Genomic DNA, 19,428 nt, shown 5'->3' on the forward strand with positions numbered 1-19,428 from the left:
TGTCATGGGCAGCTGGGAAGTCTCGCAGGGCAGGGGCCTGATGACGAGTTCTGGAGGGCCAGGGGTGAATGGTGGGCGGGGAGCACCCTCCCTCAGGACCCGCTCAAGGAACGCGAGAGAAACAGGAGGCTAGGCTGCCCTCATGTCCTGGAGCACATAACAGGGGTAGGAAGGTGTGTAGTGAATGAGAATTTGCAGGAAGAGAATGTATAGTCTAGTGGTTTAGGCAGTTGAAATCCATCGTGGGGAACTAAATTTTATCCCTGCCTCTGCTGCAGAATTCTATGTGATGCTGGGCAAGTCACTTGAACCAAACTTTTCACAGGTGGTCACTAAGTTGTGTTTTCCTCTTTTGCTAGGTATCCAACCTGAGACCCTGGCATCTGATTTGCAGAAGTGAGAGCACTCACAACTGCAACTGAAGTCAATGGGAGCTGCATTTTGAACATATAAAGTGCTATAAAACACCAAGTTCTCTGAAAAATCAGGCCATACACATCTAGATCGGACACCCCAAATTGGTGTACCCTGTTGATGTTAATGTCTCTGTGCCTCTGTTCCCCAACTATAAATTGAACTAGTAATGTACCCTCATCTCACAGGGGGTTGTAAAAATAAGTTAATGTTTGTGAAGCACTTAGATATTTTAGTGGTGACCACCATAGAAAAAGGCCACGTGGAAATTAACAATTCTGTCTTCAGAGGAGGGTTTGAATTGTGTGCAGTAAATGAGGCCTGAGTAAGGAGGAAAAAACAAAATATAGAATGGCTGCTCCTTCACTGAACACTGTCCATCCTTTTCATTGAAGAGGCAGGAATCCTAGTATGTGATCACGTAATTAATGACTGTCATAACACATGTGCCTAGGGGGCCAAACGAAGGTTGCACTGGCAAAATTAATTCATACACTTCCTAACTTTTGTGTGTTTGACTTTGCAACCGTTACATTCTTTTAATGTTGTTTTTGTGTGTGTAATAATGTATATAATTTCCAAACACACTAATTGTGAATGGATATTTTGCACAAGAGAATGATGTTTGTAACGGTGGATTGCTGTGGGGGATGAGAAAGGAATAATGCAAAGAGCTGCAGGCTAGGCTGGGATGCAGTGGGGTTGGATGTTTCATGTCTGAGCCCCCAGTTCAGCAAAACACATAAGCATGTGCTTAACTTAAGTCCCATTAAAGTTAAACACATGCTAAAGGTCTTTGCTGAATCGGAACCTGAATCCAGGCCAGGGCAGTAAGCAACCAAAAGTGGTAATTACCTGACGATTGGTGTTGTGTGTGAAAATAGTTGATGCTTTCAGTGGAGTAACTAGTGGCACTTTTATTGAGTCTTGAATAGGCCAAGGCAACTCAAGCTAATACTTGTGGAAATGGTCCCTCCAGGTCAGGGGTGAGGAAACTTACCCAGGTAATGTGGGGAAGCTTTACTTGCTGTTTCCTGTGCTGCAGTTGTTCCAAGGACCTCAATTTTCAGTGTTCGCAACATGACATCCTCAGAGGCACAACATTCATTTACCCTCTCTTCCCCCTCTTTTTTTTTAAAAGGGGGTCAGTATAATAAATTCATAAGTGCCTCTTGAGGGTCACTCATTGGAATTAGAGGGTGCTGTGTTTACACTTCAGACTTCTGCAGTAGTTAATTAAATTGCTCGGGCTTCTCTTAGCAGTTCTATAGGCTACTACCAAAACAGCTCACCGGGCACCATTGTCCAGTTCCAATTGATATCACCTGTGAGTAACTTGCAAACTGTGTTCTAGACATAGGGGAGAAGAAATTCTCAGTGAGTGTGGAAACGAGAGACTTAGCATCGCCTAGGATCCTTGTGTGGAGACATAGACATTAAAATACCAAACCATTAACAAACCTGACTTCATCCTTGTGGTCCTTGTAACCAACATCTGCCATGAATTAACGGAGCCAGAAGTCCAGGAGCTGCTGAGGTAATAGGTGATTAAAGTTGAATCAGTATTCCAAAACAAAAGAAAACATCTACCCACCTACAAAGAGCATTTATGTTAGAATTCCTGACTCCGCTCTTCTTGTTTCTCTTGCTATCTAGAGTTCTTGTAATTCTCTGAAAGACTCCCTGTGGGAATAAATTGCTATGTAATGGGCTTTGAATGAACTTGCTCATGGGAGATCCAGAGGCAAACTAGTGAGGGTGGCCACCTGTCACCCCCATTTCTTTCTGCAGAATGTCAGCTTTTGTTTTTAAAATATTAAGTTTCTTGTTCTTAAAGTTGCAAAGAAAAACCTTTCAAATGTGAATTGAATGTAAACTAAAGGAACATTGTTTTATTGGGTCTGCAATCAGACAGACTGAAAGGTTATCTATGAGAAGTGTTAATTGTAACATTCATCTTATCTAGGAGTGAGCCTAGGATTGACCATGGCCAGCTAATATGCATTTAAAGGTGTTAAGCTCTGTCTACATTAGTGTTTTAAAACATGCTAACTAATGCATTTTTAAACACAATGTATTTTCCTAGTCTAGGCCAGTGGTCTCCAAAGTGTTGTGCGCACACCCCAGGGGGTGCGCAAGAGGATCCTCGGGGGTGCGCGGCAGGAGGAGCCCTTTTTTTTTTTTTTTGCTTTCCGTTCGGGGAGGAGTAACCAAGCGTTACTGTAGCAAGTGCAATTCACTTTCGTCCCCAGCTCCCTTCCGGGTCCTAGCTCTGCAGCCCCTGCCCCTGCCTGGGGCAGCCCAGCCGAGCACCCAGGGGGGTTCAGACAATCACACACGTGTAGGGCTGGAAGGGACCTCGACTGAGCATCCTCTGTCCCTAGGAGCCCAGCAGCGAATTGCGCGGGGCCCGGTTTGTGTTAGTCAGAGCCTGCCCATGCTCTGGCTCTGTTTACCTTCCCGGGTCAGACGCTGCCGCCTCCTCCATTGTGAGCCGGGAGCCTGGGCTGAGCCATTGCTGCTCCCCGGCGGGGTCTGTGCAGGGAGAGACCAGCATTAACCCCCCTCTCCGCCCCGGGGGCAGCCCTGGGCTCTGCCCGCACCAGCCCCCGAGCCGGAGCCTGCAGGTGATGGGGGGATCCGGGGAAAGGGCCGGGGCCGGGCAGGAAAGTGACTCTGCACAAGCGGCCCCGCAGCCTCAGATCTCGCCGCCCCGGGAAGCTGCTCCCTGTCTGGGAAGCGCCTGGTAGAGGGACCGGAGCTGCGGCCCCAGCAGCGAGTTGTTGCCCGGGCTCTGCCCAGAGTCTGCTCCCGGGGCCAGCTGGGGGTTCAGACAGGGGGGAGAGCAGCTGGGGGGGGGGGGCATGGGCAGGTCCAGTGGGGAGAGTGGCTGGGGCGGGGCATGGACGGGCCCCAGAGTGGTTCCCTGTTGTGTCCCTGGAGCTGGATTGTCAGGGAGGGGAGGGGTGAGAAATGAGACTGAAATGGAGAGGAGGGGGGGAGGTTATTGTTCATCTGCAAATGTAACTGCGTTACAAACCTCTGAGCCCCTCCGTCCCCTGAGACAGGCCCCTTCGTGCCCCAGCGATGGGTGAATCTCCCCAGCACTGAACTGCTGCTGGGGGCCTGTTTGCTCCATCAGAGACACCTGCTCTGAAAGGGGGCAGGATCCTGTTCTACTGAACAGCCCAGAGTGTGACCCGCTCACAGACTGTATCCTAATGCAGTGGTCTCCAAAGTGGGGTGCGCAAGAGGATCCTTGTGGGTGTGCAGCAGGAGGAGCACTTTTTTGTTGTTGTTTTGCTTTGGCAAAAATGGTAGAGCTGGCGCAGCAGGGGGTGTGCGCTCAAAAAATTTTTACTGATAGGGGTGCGCGATCAAAAAAGTTTGGAGATCACTGGTCTAGGCATGGACAGTGTAGTTACTAACTCAGTTAAATGAGATCTGGTAGGCAGTGCCTTTATGTCAAGAATTTTTCACTCCTGATCATTTTAGCAGAAACATCTAGACAATGTACTTACCTAGTGGTGTCAACATGGTATTAGAAGCCAAGAATTCAAGGGTTCTATTCCTGACCCTGCCACTGACTCAGTTTGTGACCTTGGGTAAATTACACATCTGGGCTGTGAATGGACGACCTTGTAACTAAGGAGGGTCATTTTGAGACTGGTTGGGTGAGGGAGCCTGCAAGGAAAAACACCTTGTGCTCTAGGAAATGGTATAAGTGCCCAGTAGGTGGCACTCTTCTCTCTTCATGGAGGATACGTCTTATTAGCCGAGATTGTCAGGGATGCAACTTCATGCTCTGGGTCCCATAGTCACTGATTGCCAAATACTGGGACAGGATGACAGGGGATGGATCTCTTGATAATTGCCATGTTCTGTTCGTACCTTCTGAAGCATCTGGCACTGGCCACTGTCAGAAGACAGGATATTGGGCTTGATGGAGCATTGGTCTGACCCAGTATGGCCATTCTTATGTTCTTAACCTCTTTGATCTTCAATTTCTCCATATGTAAGATAGGGATAAAACGATAGAATTATTTTTTTTAACTGTTAATATATTTGTATGGATTCATTAAGGGTTAAGACATGGGAAGCAGTTTGCGATCTACCATTCCTACTGTGATGATAAACCACTGCCTTCTGGCTACCATACCATAATTACTCCAGTTTTTCAGTGTTTAGTTTGTGGTCTATAGCTGTGAAATTTAGCAAGTCATTATTTATTTCTTAGGTAAAATGTTATTAGCAAGAAGGATTGGGGTAAAAGGCTTGACACCAGTATAAAAATAAAATAGGCGTGAGCCTGCTTAGGACCAAACATGGATCAGCAACACCAAGTGAAGAACAAAAATGAATAGCCCTATTAATATTTGTTACAGCATTCAAAAGCTTTCTAGTTGCCTCACAGCACAATGTCTGATTCCTTGTATTCTTACCTGGGCAAGCTCTCAGACCAAACTCACGCAGTTCCCATTATGAATGGTTTCATTTTATTTTGATTTAGGTTAAATAAAAAATGCCCATATATCAGCGTAGAGCATCCTAAAGTGCAGTACAACCAACTCAACTCTCCTATCTAGCAGTATAATCAATCAAATACTAGCGCTTCTTTGTATCAGCATGTACCTCAGTCCACCTACCTTTCTTTAAAAGCCAGGTGAAACAAATATACATAATGTTCTTAAGGCTGATCATGGGCTAAGTCAAGTGGGCATAGAGATTAAGCCTGTGTATCAAACTATTCTGCAACATTAAGAAACTCCTCAGAGAGGTTCATCTGTAATTATATGTGCACTGAAGCCAATGTCTCTGCAAGTCTCCATCCAGACAAGAATACTTAACGCTCACAATACCAGTACTGCCAACCCTAAGCTTTCAGAAATCCTGAGCCATGTCCCCAAAATCGAATTTGGTTTAATAATCATGTTGGGGTTTTTTTTGTGTTTAGTTTTTAAGTTTTGGATTCTTTTTATTTGCTTTCCAATCTGAGCCTTTAGGTCAAACCAGTTCATATTTTCGGGCTTTTCTCTGAACCCATGAGTAGAGTCCTGCGCGGATACAAATTTATATCCGCGGATATAAATCGGCATCCGCAGGGCTCTTCCGAGAACTGCAATGGCAAAAGGAGCAGAGTGTGGGGCCACTCTCCCAGTAGCCAGTGCCCCAGGCCGGCAGCACCTCCGGCACTGCTCTACCACCTCCAGCCCTGTCGTTCAGCGCAGCTATACAGACCCAGGCAGGAGGCGCAGTCAGCTGCGTAGAAGAGACAAGGACAGGGCTGGGGGTGGTACAGCTGCATGGGAGGAGCTGCCCGCACAGGGCGCTGACTCCTGGGAGCGGCGGCCCCACGTTCTACTCCTTTCGCCCCTGCAGTTCCTGGGAGAGCCCTGCGGATACTGATTTATATCCGTGGATATAAATATCTGCAGATATATATTTGTGTCCACACAGGGCTCTGCCCATGAGGACTAAAAACTTCCTTGTCTTTTAAATGAAAGCTGAGATTTTCACAGTCACTTGCCTCCAGTAGTTGGGGTTTTAAGGAAAACACCTTCTATTGCGAGTCTAGTGAGAAAATCACAAGTTGGTAAGAAAGCAATGCTGTGCAGAGGAAGTTGCTGCAGTAGCCCTTATGAGATTCTCTGGAGGAAAAATAACCTCTCTGTATTTAACACTTTCTATGTAGAACTTCATATCAGATAGCTAGGCTTGGCAGGATTCAGTTTAAATCAGTAGATTTCAGTAAACGTCGATTTCAGCTGACACACTGAAATCAATGAAACAAAGATTGATTGGTAACAGTGGGCGGGAGTGCAACCTCCTCCCATTGCGCCTACATGTCACCAGCCCTGCAGCAAAAATTTTGAATTTTTACCAAAAAAAAGTTTGAAGGGCATAAAAAAATTGTCATCAATAACTATAGAATTGGTTGCATTTTAAAAAAAAATTGAAATGATAAGGAAAACATTGTTGCTGATTTTTAACATGTTTTGGACAGCTCTAAACAATAGGTAATTTTGCTAATGTTAGATTTTTGTGTTGACTATTCCCGAATGAGGTGGGGTCCAGTGGAAAGAAAAGGACGCGATCCATAAAAATTGTGTCATAATGCATATTCATAAGGGGGCAGGTTAAGGCTGCTCAGGCAAATCTGAATCTGGCATCTTCGTAACTGTTGTGTGCTTGGCTTTGCAAGCTTAAGAAAATGTTGTGTTTTGTTTTGTTGATGTTAAAAAATAACTATTTGGGATTTTTTAACAAGTTACAAATATTAGTAAACAAGCATCAGAATTCTGTCTTTACACACATTTACAAACTCAGGCATACTTATCAAACGTATTCATATTTTTTAAAAATCAAACAGGATTTGGGAGAGGGGAACTAATAGTGCATACATATTTGTGTGTGTGTGTTTGTGTGTGTGTATCTGATGTGCAACAGTGGAGGCTTGAAAACTGGTTCTCATTTCTATAGCAGTTTTTCATAACCTCAGTTTGAGGAGTTTAGCACTGATCAAGTAAGTCAGAAACAGTAGAGTGAAGCAGGAGATGAACAGGGTCTTTGCAGCAGGGAGATAAATTTGAGAACGAGGTGATTTCCTGGTAATAAGGATAGCTCAGCAATAACTGTATGATTTTGCGTTGTCTAAGCCACTCACAAATTGGTGACTGCTTGATAAAGCCAGTGTGATAGTGCACAGTGAGGAGGATTGTTAAACAGTGCAGCCTTTTTAAATGCATGTGAGTGGAAAGTTTATTTTTGAGAAGTACTCGGTACAAGGCATTCACCCATCATCCTCATTGCAATGACGTGTTGCAGTGAACTTAGCCCTTGTTAACTGCAGACTGTCTTGCTACTCTGTGGACACCTGTAACCATTCATTTTTATTGGTCTCATTTAATTTTAACTGAAAATTATTTAACACTAGATTTGTTTTTTTTTAATCACCTCTCAAACATTCGCCATGAATATATTGCTCTGTTAAAAGCAATTTGGAAGAATGTCTCTGTCACTAAAAGATTGGCTGCCTCTCTCCATTTTCTCTCTCTAAACCCTTGTGGCAATAACACACCTGGAACAGACAGTGGAATGATCCTCTCTTGGGTACATTATATGTAATTATTTTTTCCTTCTCATGCATCTTGGGTATCTCCTGAGTGATGTAAATCACTCCCTCACACATGAAATCATGCAGGGTCAATTCTTGGCAAGATGTGACACCTGAAATGCTGCAATTTTTTGGGTGAGGGAATAGAAAAAATACTTTGTCTCATACATTTTTTTAAAAACATTTTCTTCCCTCACTGTATATTAATTGTCACTGCCTCTAACAATATATTAATTGTCATTATATTAAATCCTGCTGTTCTTCATTATCTTCCAGTTCTGGCCCTGATTCTGGCAAACTCCCCTGTCCAAGACAGACATGCTCATCTTTATATATGTACTTAAATTCCCTTGAAGTTAATGGGACTTGAAGTCAGTAGGCCTGAAGCACTTGCCTAACGTTAACCATGTGTTAAGTGTTTTCTTGAATCGGGACCTTAGTCTATATAAGAGGTGGATTTATTTGAAAGAATTGTCTGTTTTCGCTATGTAAAGCACACACACAATGTTAACCCTGCTCTCATCCAGATATTATTTTCCGTCCCTTAGATGGGAAGGCGGTGTCGCTGTCGCCAATCGAATCTCAGCCCCATAGCCCTCATTACACAGCTTCGAACCAGCGGGAGCGGGAGAGCTTGGAAATACGCATGCGGGAGGTGGAGGAGGAGAACCGGGCGCTCCGCAAGCAGCTCAGCCTGGCGCAGAGCCGGAGCCCAACGCACCGTCGTGGCAATCATTCAAAAACCTACTCCATGGAGGAGGGGACTGGGGACAGTGAGAGCCTGCGGGCTGGCATCGTGGCAGGGAACAGTTCAGAGTGTGGGCAGCAGCCAGCAGTGGAGAAGTGTGAGGTAAAACAAAAAGCATTACCAGAAACAATGAATGCGGGGGAAGGGGGGATTTATTCACCCAAGGAGTATGCTTCTGAAAATGCTGCAATTCCCTTCAAGAGATGTTGTGCAGTAAATTCTAATAGATTTACAGTATACTTTGCTTTTGTCGTCTTTTGATACTCTTGAAAATATTATTTTTTCTTCCTTATGTTGGTCTCTCTTGTTATTTGGCTGATGTCTTGTTTTTGAGTCTCATGGTCCAGATTCAGGTGTAAACCAGCCTCTATTGACTGCACTAAAGCAACGCTGATATACTTCAGCTGTGAATCTGGCCCCAGATGTTTCCAAATGAGCTGATAAGGACACAGTGCTTTTTAAAACCTTACTTCCTGGTTTGTGCACCAGCCATCCTGTCAGCACAACTCTGAATTTCTGTTCCTTAGATTGCTGCTGTCTAATCTGTTTGCTTTTCTGAATTGCCTATCAATGGAGTATCTAGTAGCAGCTGATGCAGAGCCACATGTTCTATACAATTAGCCACTGCAGACTCTTGTAGGAGAGGTTGGTCAATTCCATGGGCTTGGGATATGGGGGTCTCTGTTTTTGAGTAGTCGTTCATTTTATGCCTGCATGTTTGCAGTGGATGTCATGTAAACATTCAACTATGTGATTGTATCTGCAAATCAGGTAGCTGGACATCTAAATGATATCAACATGCATCCACAAATTTTCAGGTGTAAAATGGGAAGCCAGGGTGAGGCCTAGTTCAAAATGAAGCCAAACTGGCAGGGGCAGGAGGGTCAAAAATAGATTATTCATCCCCATTAAAAAATTAACATGTTTAATCTGATACCTGTCACTCTTTTTATCTTGTTTTTTTCCTGAAAAAATAGAAGATGAAAAATCATATGATTGAGGGGCAAAAATTAGTCTTAATTATCTCTTCATATAAAATTAAGTCTGCTGTCTATTCAGCTGACAAATTTGATGTATCTATTAAAACTAAAACACAGGTTTCCAGTGCTGGGCTTTTTTTCTGACAATCATACTATGTAATACTGGGGCTAAAGGTAGGGAGTCAGACTTTTTCCTCCAAACAATGAGGGTCTGATCTTGCTCTTTGTGTAATACAGGAGAGATTTGCCATAGAATTCAGTGGCAGGAGGATAAGGCCCTAAGTAAATAAATTTGACCTTCCTTCTTATTCTTAGTCGAGTACTGGTTAGTTCAGTCCTAGCCTCAATGCCCTCAACCAATTTAGGGCAAATGAATAGCTGTTAAAAAAGATAATAGTTTAAGTGGCCTTCCAGAAATACATGTGCTTCCTCTGCGGGGTTTAGCTGGAGGCAATGGTTATATAAAACATGAAACCTCACTGTGCATGCCGTCCCCTATCTAACCACATGCAATATTGATAACGAAATAACTTTTCCTTCTTCTTAAGGAATTCACATTATAATTCAGTGACAGCAATGGAAGTTTAATTTTAACTTCCCTATTATCAGATTTGCCAGGGGTCTCATTGTTTATGCTATTACTGGAGATGCCAGCTCTGTGTTTGTGTGTGTGAGGGCAGTATTCCTTCCCACACACACACATATTTAGTTTTTCAAAATTTGGAGGTATTAACTGAATCTTTCTACATTTCTGACCTAAGAGCGCCTGTAGCAAGGCTTGGGGTGTGGAGTAGAGAAGGGGAAGGGTCTGGGAAGCAGTACAAAAGAAGGGGCGAGGCTAGAGCTGTGTGGGAGAATAAAAGTGCTGGTACTAGACTGTTGATCACAGTCAAGGAGCTCTTTAAATCTTGAAACATTTAATAACTCTCCATTTGGGGTAGTTTTAATAATAATAAAACATTTGAAAATGCAATTAAATGTGATTAAAATTTATTCTCTGATAACATGATTTCTGTGATATTTATGATTTAGCTGATGATATTTAACATTTTATAGCATGTGCAACATATTCCAGCCCAGCCACCATTTCCTATTGTGTCCTGTGGGCTGGGATAGCTGTTCTGATGGGGTAATGTAGCATGAGGGGCAGAGAAGTCTGATCAGGTCTGTGGTCATTCTCATCTCTTGCTTGCATTAGCTAGATCCAAGTCTTGTGAAAGTTCTGTCTTGCCCTTGTAGACCTCCCACTACTAGTGGACAGATGTATTGTTGTGGCGGAATGTAGCTGTTGTGGGAGAGTATCATTGTAGAAGGAGAGGCGCTGTTAGGTTGCTATGGGCTATGTCGTGGAGGGCTTTGAATATCCAGACAATGGTTTAGAACTGGACTTAGCACAGAGCAGAGCACTGGGGAGATGTCTTCATGGTGGTGGTCTGCTACATTTTGTGACAGCTGGAGCTTTCTCAGGGTATGTGGCTTCATACTTGGATATGAGTTGCAGATTTGAGTGTGGAAGTTGTCACATGCACCACAAGTCAATATCTAAATTGTTCAGCCATCTGGCTTCTTCATTAAAACTAGCAAGGTGTTGCACTTCATCCTCCAATCTTCTATTTGTGCACTTCTCTACCACATGTTTGACTGTCCTCATCGCTGCCTTGCGGTCACACTGAAGATTGAGCTAAACCAAATTTCTGCATTAGGGCAGCCATTGTGGTGGTTCCAGTCAGCAGCTTGTTAAACCAAGTCCAGGAGCTGTGTCCCAAGCTGCAAACGAGTGGTCATAGGTTAGGGCTTCTAATGTTTGTCAGCATGCCTGCCTCTAGGTACTAGAGTGGCTTTCACTCTGTGAGGACATAGCTGTTGACCTCACTATGCCCTGGTTCATCTGAGATTGGTGTTGGACTGGCAACACTGGACATGAATGCATGAGTGGCTGCTGTTAAAGGATGTCGCAAAGTCAGTCATAGTAAGCCAGCAGTAATTGCAGGTTGCGTAAGTGTTTTCTTCCAGAGCCATGCAGATCTTCTGTGCATTGCTTACTTGCATCTTTTGTCAGCCTTGGATGCAGCAGGTTGGTTTCATCCATCATAGCTCTCCAGGCAGTTTTCAGGATGATGGCATCTCCTTGAAGTTTTGGGGAGCCATATAGGCCAATACATATAAATTAGATGTTAATGTGTGGCTAAGAGAACCACTAATAGTACGGGTGGCTGTGTTCAGCTCCGAGTCAATGAGATGCATGTGCTGACTTCTGCCCCAAACTGCTGCCCAATATCAGCAAGAGAGGTATCATCCCCATGTATGTTCTTATCAGCCTTAGTTGTTGGTAGATCATAGGTAAGTAATTTAAAAAGAATAGGAGCTAGAACAGATCCTTGCAGGAGTCCGTCACAGAGATGCCTAAGTTCACTAACTTTGTCTCCAGCTTGCAAGATCAAGGTCCAATTCTTTATCATTTCCATGAAGAACTGCACAAACTTGGCTGTCAGCCCCACATGCCAGACAGTGTCATATGCAGCTGACAAGTCTCATCAGGACAGCACCAACTTTTTTGTCCTTCATGAAGGCATCTTCAGTGTCTTATGTTAGACAAGCGACTTGGTCTTGAGTACATTGTCTTGAAGACCATTGTCCCGGAGGTCACAATGCATGAATCAGTGTGGCCAGGTCTGGGTCTGATAGGATGGATAGAATCTTCTAGCCAGTTGCAGATGGAAGTGGGTATCCAGGAGCATCGAGGAATTTCAAAAGGATCTATGGCTGCTGACCAATTTAGTAATCTGAGGGAGATGTCCTTGATAGTTAGGAATATTACAGAGGAGGCAAGTTCTCTGAAGTGCCTACCTCTTCCTGCTAGCATCACTCAGTCTTGCCTGGATTTAAATGGCTCCTCAACCAGGTGCTGAATTTGGGTAGGCATAAAGAAAGCTGGGAGATGGCACTGTTTGCCTTTGAGCGAAAGGAGATATAGAACAGGTTGTGTCTGTGTATTGCTGATGCTGCAGCCCATCTTGTCTCACCAGCTTTCCCAGTGGCTTTGTACAAATGTTGAATAATATCTGGGGGAGGACTAAGCCTTGCAGCACACTGCAGGTGAAGTCTTTGGAAGTTGGGGGACCAGCTATCCATAATAACCCTTGAAATATTCCAGGGCATTTTTGTTCATTCCCACAGCATCTTGGAGGCAGGACAGGAGCATCTGGTGATCAATAGTTTCAAGTGCTGCAAAGAGGTCCAGCAGGTGTCCTATGGATGTTTTTCCCTTGTCTCTGGGCCCGAGGAAGTCATTCAACAGAGCAACAAGTACCGTCTCTCTATTGTGCTCTGGCCTGAAGCCTGACTGAGGGGGATCTAGGACATTGGCAGCTGACAGGTGGCATGAGAGACAATTTTTTGGTAACTTCTCAACCAACTTGCTTAGAAAAGGGAGATTAGAGACAGGATAGGCTCATGCTAACACAGTTTAGAGTCTGATTTTTCTGGTCAGGACAGACCAGGCAAAACTGTGCTTGTAAGCAATATTGTGTCTAAGCCCAGTCCATAACATGGCTTCAGAATGATTGTACATGGTCTACAATCACCAGAAGAAAGTAGAGTTTAAGCTGTGTATAAAACTGGTCTGCTAACATGACTTTAATTGACAGTAAGGGCTTAGATCTCCATAAAGCCATAGATAAATTGGGAGACACCCAGATGGGAGACTAACCAAGCATAGTGCAATCAAAAATATACTGGAATCCAAGTCTATAGATTCAGCAGTTATAGGTTAAACTGCTGTTACTCTGGCAACCTATCTTGTTTTGTTATATCAGGATGGTGACGCGGGGTCTGATCTTGCTAAGTGCTGAATGGCCTCAACTCCACTGACTTCAGTGTGAGTTTATAGCATTGAATACCTCACAGCATCACTCCCAAAGTTTGCTGCAATAAATCTAATGTGACTGATTCCTAAAGCTACAATTTTGGCAAGGAATTTTTTTTAGTAAATTTTGTAGCAGAGATGCAGGGAAAAAATAAGTCACAGAAAGGTCACCAGTAGTTTTTGCTACATCAACATACACAATAATATAGTGGGGCGGGGGGCTGAAAGGTGAGGCCCTGGGAGTGAGGGCGAAGAGCGAGCCCACCCTGCACTCACCCCAGAGCAGTGGCTCCTGTCCCATGGAGTTGGGCCCAGCTCCCTGATGTGGGCGTTGCAACCTGGTGCTTGGGGACACAGCACCTCTCAGGTTTGCCCATCTGTCCCCTGTAGATGGAGACAGAGGGGCAGATGGGTCAAACCTGAGGGATGCTAACCAAATATGTTTTTACCGCCATTTCAAAGATTTCACAAACTCTACTCAAATTTATCATTTATGTGACCTTGTGACAAAATTATAGCCCTACTGATACCTAACACATGGTGCAGCTCTTCTTCCTGCCACCCACCACTCCAGATTCTGGTCGTACGGATAATACATGTCTCTCAAACCTACAGATCATCCCAGCCTGTGTTGCAGTCCACTTTTGGGGACTGCTGACTATGTGAGGAGTGAGAATTCCTATTTGTTCTCTGCATAGTGGACTCCCTCCAGAAAGTGAGAGCTGTCTGAGTGAGAAACTAGCTAGCCAAGCTTCAAATGGAAACCAGCTAGGCATCCCTACACTTTCACAGCAATGTCCCGTTTCAGAGCTTTGTTCTCAGCGTGGTGAGCTCTCCTTGCCCTCTTTGTTCATTTAAAAAAAAAAAAAAGGAAGAGTGGGGGATGTTCAAATCAAAATCTGTAAAGGTTAATTTTCTATTTCCCAAAGCAATGGCAATGATTTACTGTGAAACATTCAGAGCAGGGTAAATGAACGACGTTCATGTTAGTTGATAATTATTGCTGGGGACCTTTCCACACCCCTCCTTGAGCCTAACAGAAGAACTTGCCAAACCTCTGCCTCAGATTCAAAGGAGGGTGGGGAGAAGAGTTAAAACTATTCTTGTGTCTTCCTCCGTCTTGCTCCACCTCAGATTAAAAGCTAAATAACCATATTTAGTTTTTACATGATGTAAAATTCCTGAATGTGTCTGCTTATAACAAACATACATACATTTGTAAATCTCAGTACAGAAGATAAAACTGTGTTTAAAATGTCTGCACATATTTGTGTACTTTGAATAGTATACACAGAAATTTTATATATATATATGTGTGTGTGTGTGTGTGTGTGTGTGTGTGTGTGTAATGCATACACACACAAATATAAAATACTTGCACAGTTGATAAATACAATGCCTTTCCTACATCAGATGTAATTTAGCAACAGTAATGACTTTGGAATGATGATGGTGTTATAACTCAATTAAAATGTTTTTAACAAAACTGCCTCAAGTGGGCTGCAAACAGCTGCAGACCACCCACTCCGATCTCCAACAATTGCCGCAATAAATATAGCCCTGTCATGTATGTTTTCTCTTTCATGAATGATAAAACACAAAAAAAAAGGCTTTATTTTTGTTCCTTTTGTGTCCTTTTCTCCCTCAGACGATCCATGTCGCCATTGTTTGTGCTGGATACAACGCCAGTCGGGATGTTGTCACGCTTGTCAAATCGGTCTTATTTCACAGGTAAAAGTGGCTTTCTCTTCTTGTATGTTGTGTGTCTGAGTCCAACAAAATAAGCATTTGCTCTTTCTAAACTCTCCCTTGGGGGAGATCAGCTCTCCTTTCCAGGCTACAGCAAGTAATCCTGTTTGTTTGGAAATAAGAGAGGTTGGGATTTACATCTACCCCCCACTGTGCCAGGAGTAGTTTACAACTCCCCCTTCATGCAGACTTCTGTAGTGGGCTCATGGATCAGTGGTCCAGTCAGTTACACCCAATTCCTTATGGGAGCATAGGGACTGTATCTGTCTATCTGTACTATAAAATGCCTAGCACACTTGAGTGATGTAAAATAATAATATAATACTCATTAGGCCTAGGTCTAATAGTTTATGGCACCGGTGTAGATAGGAATTTGAGATTTATATACAAACATGGCAATTATGTTGCCACAGCCTACAGTTTACACCATATTTTTCCAAATTAGACCTGTTACCGTACACAATATACTCACCAAGGGCTAGACTGCGCACTCCTGTGTCTTCAGTGAGTGTATGGTGTTCACAATCTGGCCTTAGCATATCAAGTGCAGTTAGAGCTAGTAGAGTGTGACTGTGTTTGAGACTGAAGAAGAAATGTCCAGTTGGCAAAAGAAATGGCACTCCTAGAATATTGGCATTGTGCGTAATAGTGTATACTCATCTTATGTCCATTGGTCATGTTGGTGAGGGGCAACAAAAAGATGTGTCTACACTCAGAGTGGAGTGTAGAGTACAGACGCTGCATGCCCCAGCTAGCCAGGGTATAAATAGCAATGTAGATGGGGAGGCATGGCTTAGAAGAATAGAGTGCCCTACAAGCCTGAACCTCCCCAGGGTCTATACCCTGCGTGACTCTCCACATGCCCAAGCTGTGCCTCCCACGTCTAAAAATAGCAGTGTAGTGTCCTGCTTCCTCCCCCCAGCCAGAGCCTTTCCTCACCGTGATGAAAGTCTTTCCCCACTGCCTCTCCACTGCCTGAGCCTTTCACTGTGGTGTATTGCTACACATCACAGTATCAAGTGTGAATGCAGCTTGCCTTTCGCTGCAGAGTATAGCTACGCCTGTAATGCCTGTACTCTACAAACCTCTGTAAGTGTACATGTAGTGAAATGTTTTCCTGTCGGGGGAGGGGGTGGAAAGGGGGAGAGAGATGATCAACCTAAAGCAGACTAGGTAGGTTATCAAAATGTGCTAAGAGCATGAATGCTTTGCCCTTACTCATGGTCAATGTTACCTTGCACCAGGAGTGGTCCCATTGAAGCCAGTAGGCATGATTCTTCACTGCCTTGCTGCTTGTGTAGTCACTTATTACCAGTGTAAAGTGAGTGTAAAACACTCCTAAATCAGAAGTGTGGTGTACTTAGTACAGCTGTAAATGACTGCAGAAAGTGCAAGACAGTAGAGGATCAGGTCCAGTGCGACCATTTGTGGAATACTCAATGTGAACAAGGGTATCAAAATGTGACCCTAAGAGTATGTGTACACTGCAGTTGGAGGTATGATTGCAGCACATGTAGAAATACTTGAATCAGCTTTGGTCTAGATAGATTAAATGATAGATCATGGGCACCGGCTGCTCTAGTATATACCCAAGGTCCCAGGTGGGGAGAGCTAGCCCCTGTAGCTCTCTGAGCTTCTGAAACTTCACTGTCCTTATTGCTTGAGCTAGAGTTGATTTAGCTATATCACAGCTAGCTCGGGTATGTCTATATGTGCTGCAGTGACACCTCCCGATTACAATTTAGACATTCCCTTACTGTGATAGCAGTCTAAGAATCCCGGGCTTATCTATACACATAATTGAACCGGTTTAATTTAGGGTGTGAAGTTAAATTTAAACTGGTTCAAAATGCTGTATTGACACTATTTCACTTTAAGTTAGGCTTGTTTCAGTTTAACTTAAATTGATTAGGAACAGGTTTAAGCTAACCTATTAAACTGAAATATGTGTGTCTACACAGGGGTTTGCAACAGCTTAACTATTATCTATTATTTATTTTAAGGAGTACTGCGTAAAGGGATCTGGGGGTCATAGTGGACCACAAGCTAAGTATGAGTCAACAGTGTAACGCTGTTGCAAAAAAAAGCGAACATCATTCTGGGATGTATTAGCAGGAGTGTTGTAAGCAAGAACAAGAAGTAATTCTTCCACTCTACTCTGCGCTGATTAGGCCTCAGCTGGGGTATTGTGTCCAGTTCTGTGGTGCCACATTTGAGGAAGGATGTGGACAAATCGGAGAGAGTCCAGAGAAGAGCAACAAAAATGATTAAAGGTCTAGAAAATATGACCTATGAGGGAAGATTGAAAAAATTGCTTTTGTTTAGTCTGGAAAAGAGAAAACTTGGGTGGAGGGGGGGAGAGAGAGAGACATGATAACAGTTTTCAAGTACATAAAAGGTTGTTACAAGGAGGAGGGAGAAAAAATGTTTTTCTTAATCTCTGAGGATAGGACAAGAAGCAATGGGCTTAAATTGCAGCAAGGGAGGTTTAGGTTGGACATTAGGAATTGCCTAGGGGGGTTGTGGAATCTCCATCATTGGAGGTTTTTAAAAGCAGGTTAGACAAACACCTGTCAGGAATGGTCTAGCTAATACTTCCTTGAGTTCAGGGGACTGGACTAGATGACCTCTTGAGGTCCCTTTCAGTCCTATGATTCTATGATTAAAAACTGCCTGTTCCCCAAGCTTTTGGAGAGATCATAAAGAGGAAAGAATGACCCCATTCTCATATTGTTGTTTGTTTGTTTTGCACTGACATATACGGGAACTTTGGAAATTAACTAACACTTGTATAAATAGCTTTGTTGTTTGTTTTTACAGACGATGAGGAGCGAGGGATTTACTGTTTCCTCCCTTAGTTCTCTATTTCTAGGATCACTGGAAAGTAAAAGAAAATTATCATTTATAGGTACATTTATAGTAGCAGGAAAATGTATCGCACATTGAAATTGTTGCAGAAAGAAACGCCAGTAAAAACAGCTTGACAAGTTTAAGAAGATGTGTGAGATGCAAAGAATGACAGAGATCTTGAACTCTCAAATTAACTCCTTTACAGCTAAGTGTTCTCCATGGGATATAGTTATTACTGTACATAAGTTTTAATTACCATCCAGTATTGACTTGTAACTCCTACTTAGAAATTAGATGTCACCCATATTATTTAATCTAGAAATAGGGTGGGGTTTTTTGTCTGTCTATCCTGGTTAGTTTAGTTACCATCAATTCCCATTCTCATAGCTTTCATGTTATAATTTATGGCCCCGATTCTTCAGACACTTATGCATGTGCTCAACTTTGAGCATGTGAACAGTTTCAATAAAGTAAGTGAGGCTACTTAACTTAGAGATAAGTACATGTGTGTTTGCATAATTGTTCAGGGTGTGTTTGACATGTCTTTGTCTGAGATATGAGGTGCACATAGCTTATGAAAGATCTAGTAAAGAACTACTTTTAACAGTGCTCTAGGTAGTAAAAGAATATTTATGGGAATAAGATTTGCAACACTGGACAATTTGTTTGTGTTTCTAAGGCAGGCCACAACTTTACAGTATTAGACATATAGGGTAAAATTTCAAAAGCACCCAAGTCCCATTTTCAAAAGTGACCTGGCACTTAGGAGCCTAAGTCTTATTGAAAGTCAGTAGGAACTAGGCTGCTAAGTCACTTTTGAAAATGGGACTTAGGTGCTTTAGAAACAATTTTCTCACCATCTTACGCATTAAAAATGTCTGATGGATTGGGTAAGTGCCTTCACCTTGGGAAAACTATGTTTAAATTTGGCTTAGATCTAGGATGACCATCCCATTTTGGCCGGGACAGTCCCTTTTTTTAAACTCTGTCCTGGCCGTCCTGACTTTTTTGGCAAAAGTGGGCATTTGTCCCGTTTGCTCTTGCCAAGTGATAATCAGTTGGCAAAAGCAAACGGGACAAATGCCCACTTTTGCCAATAAAGGGGGGTGAGACCCCTAGTGGGGCATGGAGGAACGTGCGGGGGTGTGTGTGCAGCAACGCCAGCCCCACCTGGGAGGAAGGGCTCAAGAAAGTGGCTCGGGCCAGGCTGGCCCCGCATGGGCAGGCAGCAGGGGGGCTCGGGCCTCTCTGCACATGGGGAGGAGAGGGGGGCCTTGGGCTGGCCCCACATGGGTGGGTGGCAGGGGGGGTTGGGCCGGCCCCTGGGATGTCCTGTTTGGGAAAATATGGTCACTCTACTTAGATCACAAGTGAAATGAGTTGGATGGTCTCAACCAAGTCCCTACTGGAAATTTATCCATATCACAAAGCATCCATATAGTCTGGCATAATTAGCAATTCAGATGATCACAGCTGGAGAGCAGGAACGCTGCAGGCCAGGATTGAGGGCTGACTGCAAGCTTCCCCCCATGCAGCACAGTCAATGCTTGTTTTTCATAGCCTGCAAACTCTGTGCTACTCCAGTTCTGCTGAGTTGCCCCTGAGAAAAGTGTGTCGATTACATCAAACTGTGCTAAAAGCTGTTGTGATTTTGTGGCGTGAACGAATGTTTTCTGATTCAGCTCCTTTTTATTGTGGAATGAGGTAC

General features: G+C 43.6%; 1 protein-coding gene across 1 annotated transcript in view; it reads left to right on the forward strand.

Moving 5' to 3' along the window:
• LARGE1 (LARGE xylosyl- and glucuronyltransferase 1) overlaps positions 1-19,428 on the forward strand; it is a 358,667-nt gene that overhangs the window by 165,228 nt on the left and 174,011 nt on the right. The window contains exons 3-4 of the mRNA XM_026657558.1: positions 8,077-8,378; positions 14,770-14,852. Of these exons, the coding sequence (XP_026513343.1) occupies positions 8,077-8,378; positions 14,770-14,852 (385 nt within the window). The remainder of the gene's footprint in view (positions 1-8,076; positions 8,379-14,769; positions 14,853-19,428) is intronic.

Source organism: Terrapene carolina, unplaced genomic scaffold (genome assembly GCF_002925995.2).
Source record: "Terrapene carolina triunguis isolate 2854851 unplaced genomic scaffold, T_m_triunguis-2.0 Scaffold247, whole genome shotgun sequence".
Classification (NCBI taxonomy): domain Eukaryota; kingdom Metazoa; phylum Chordata; order Testudines; family Emydidae; genus Terrapene; species Terrapene triunguis.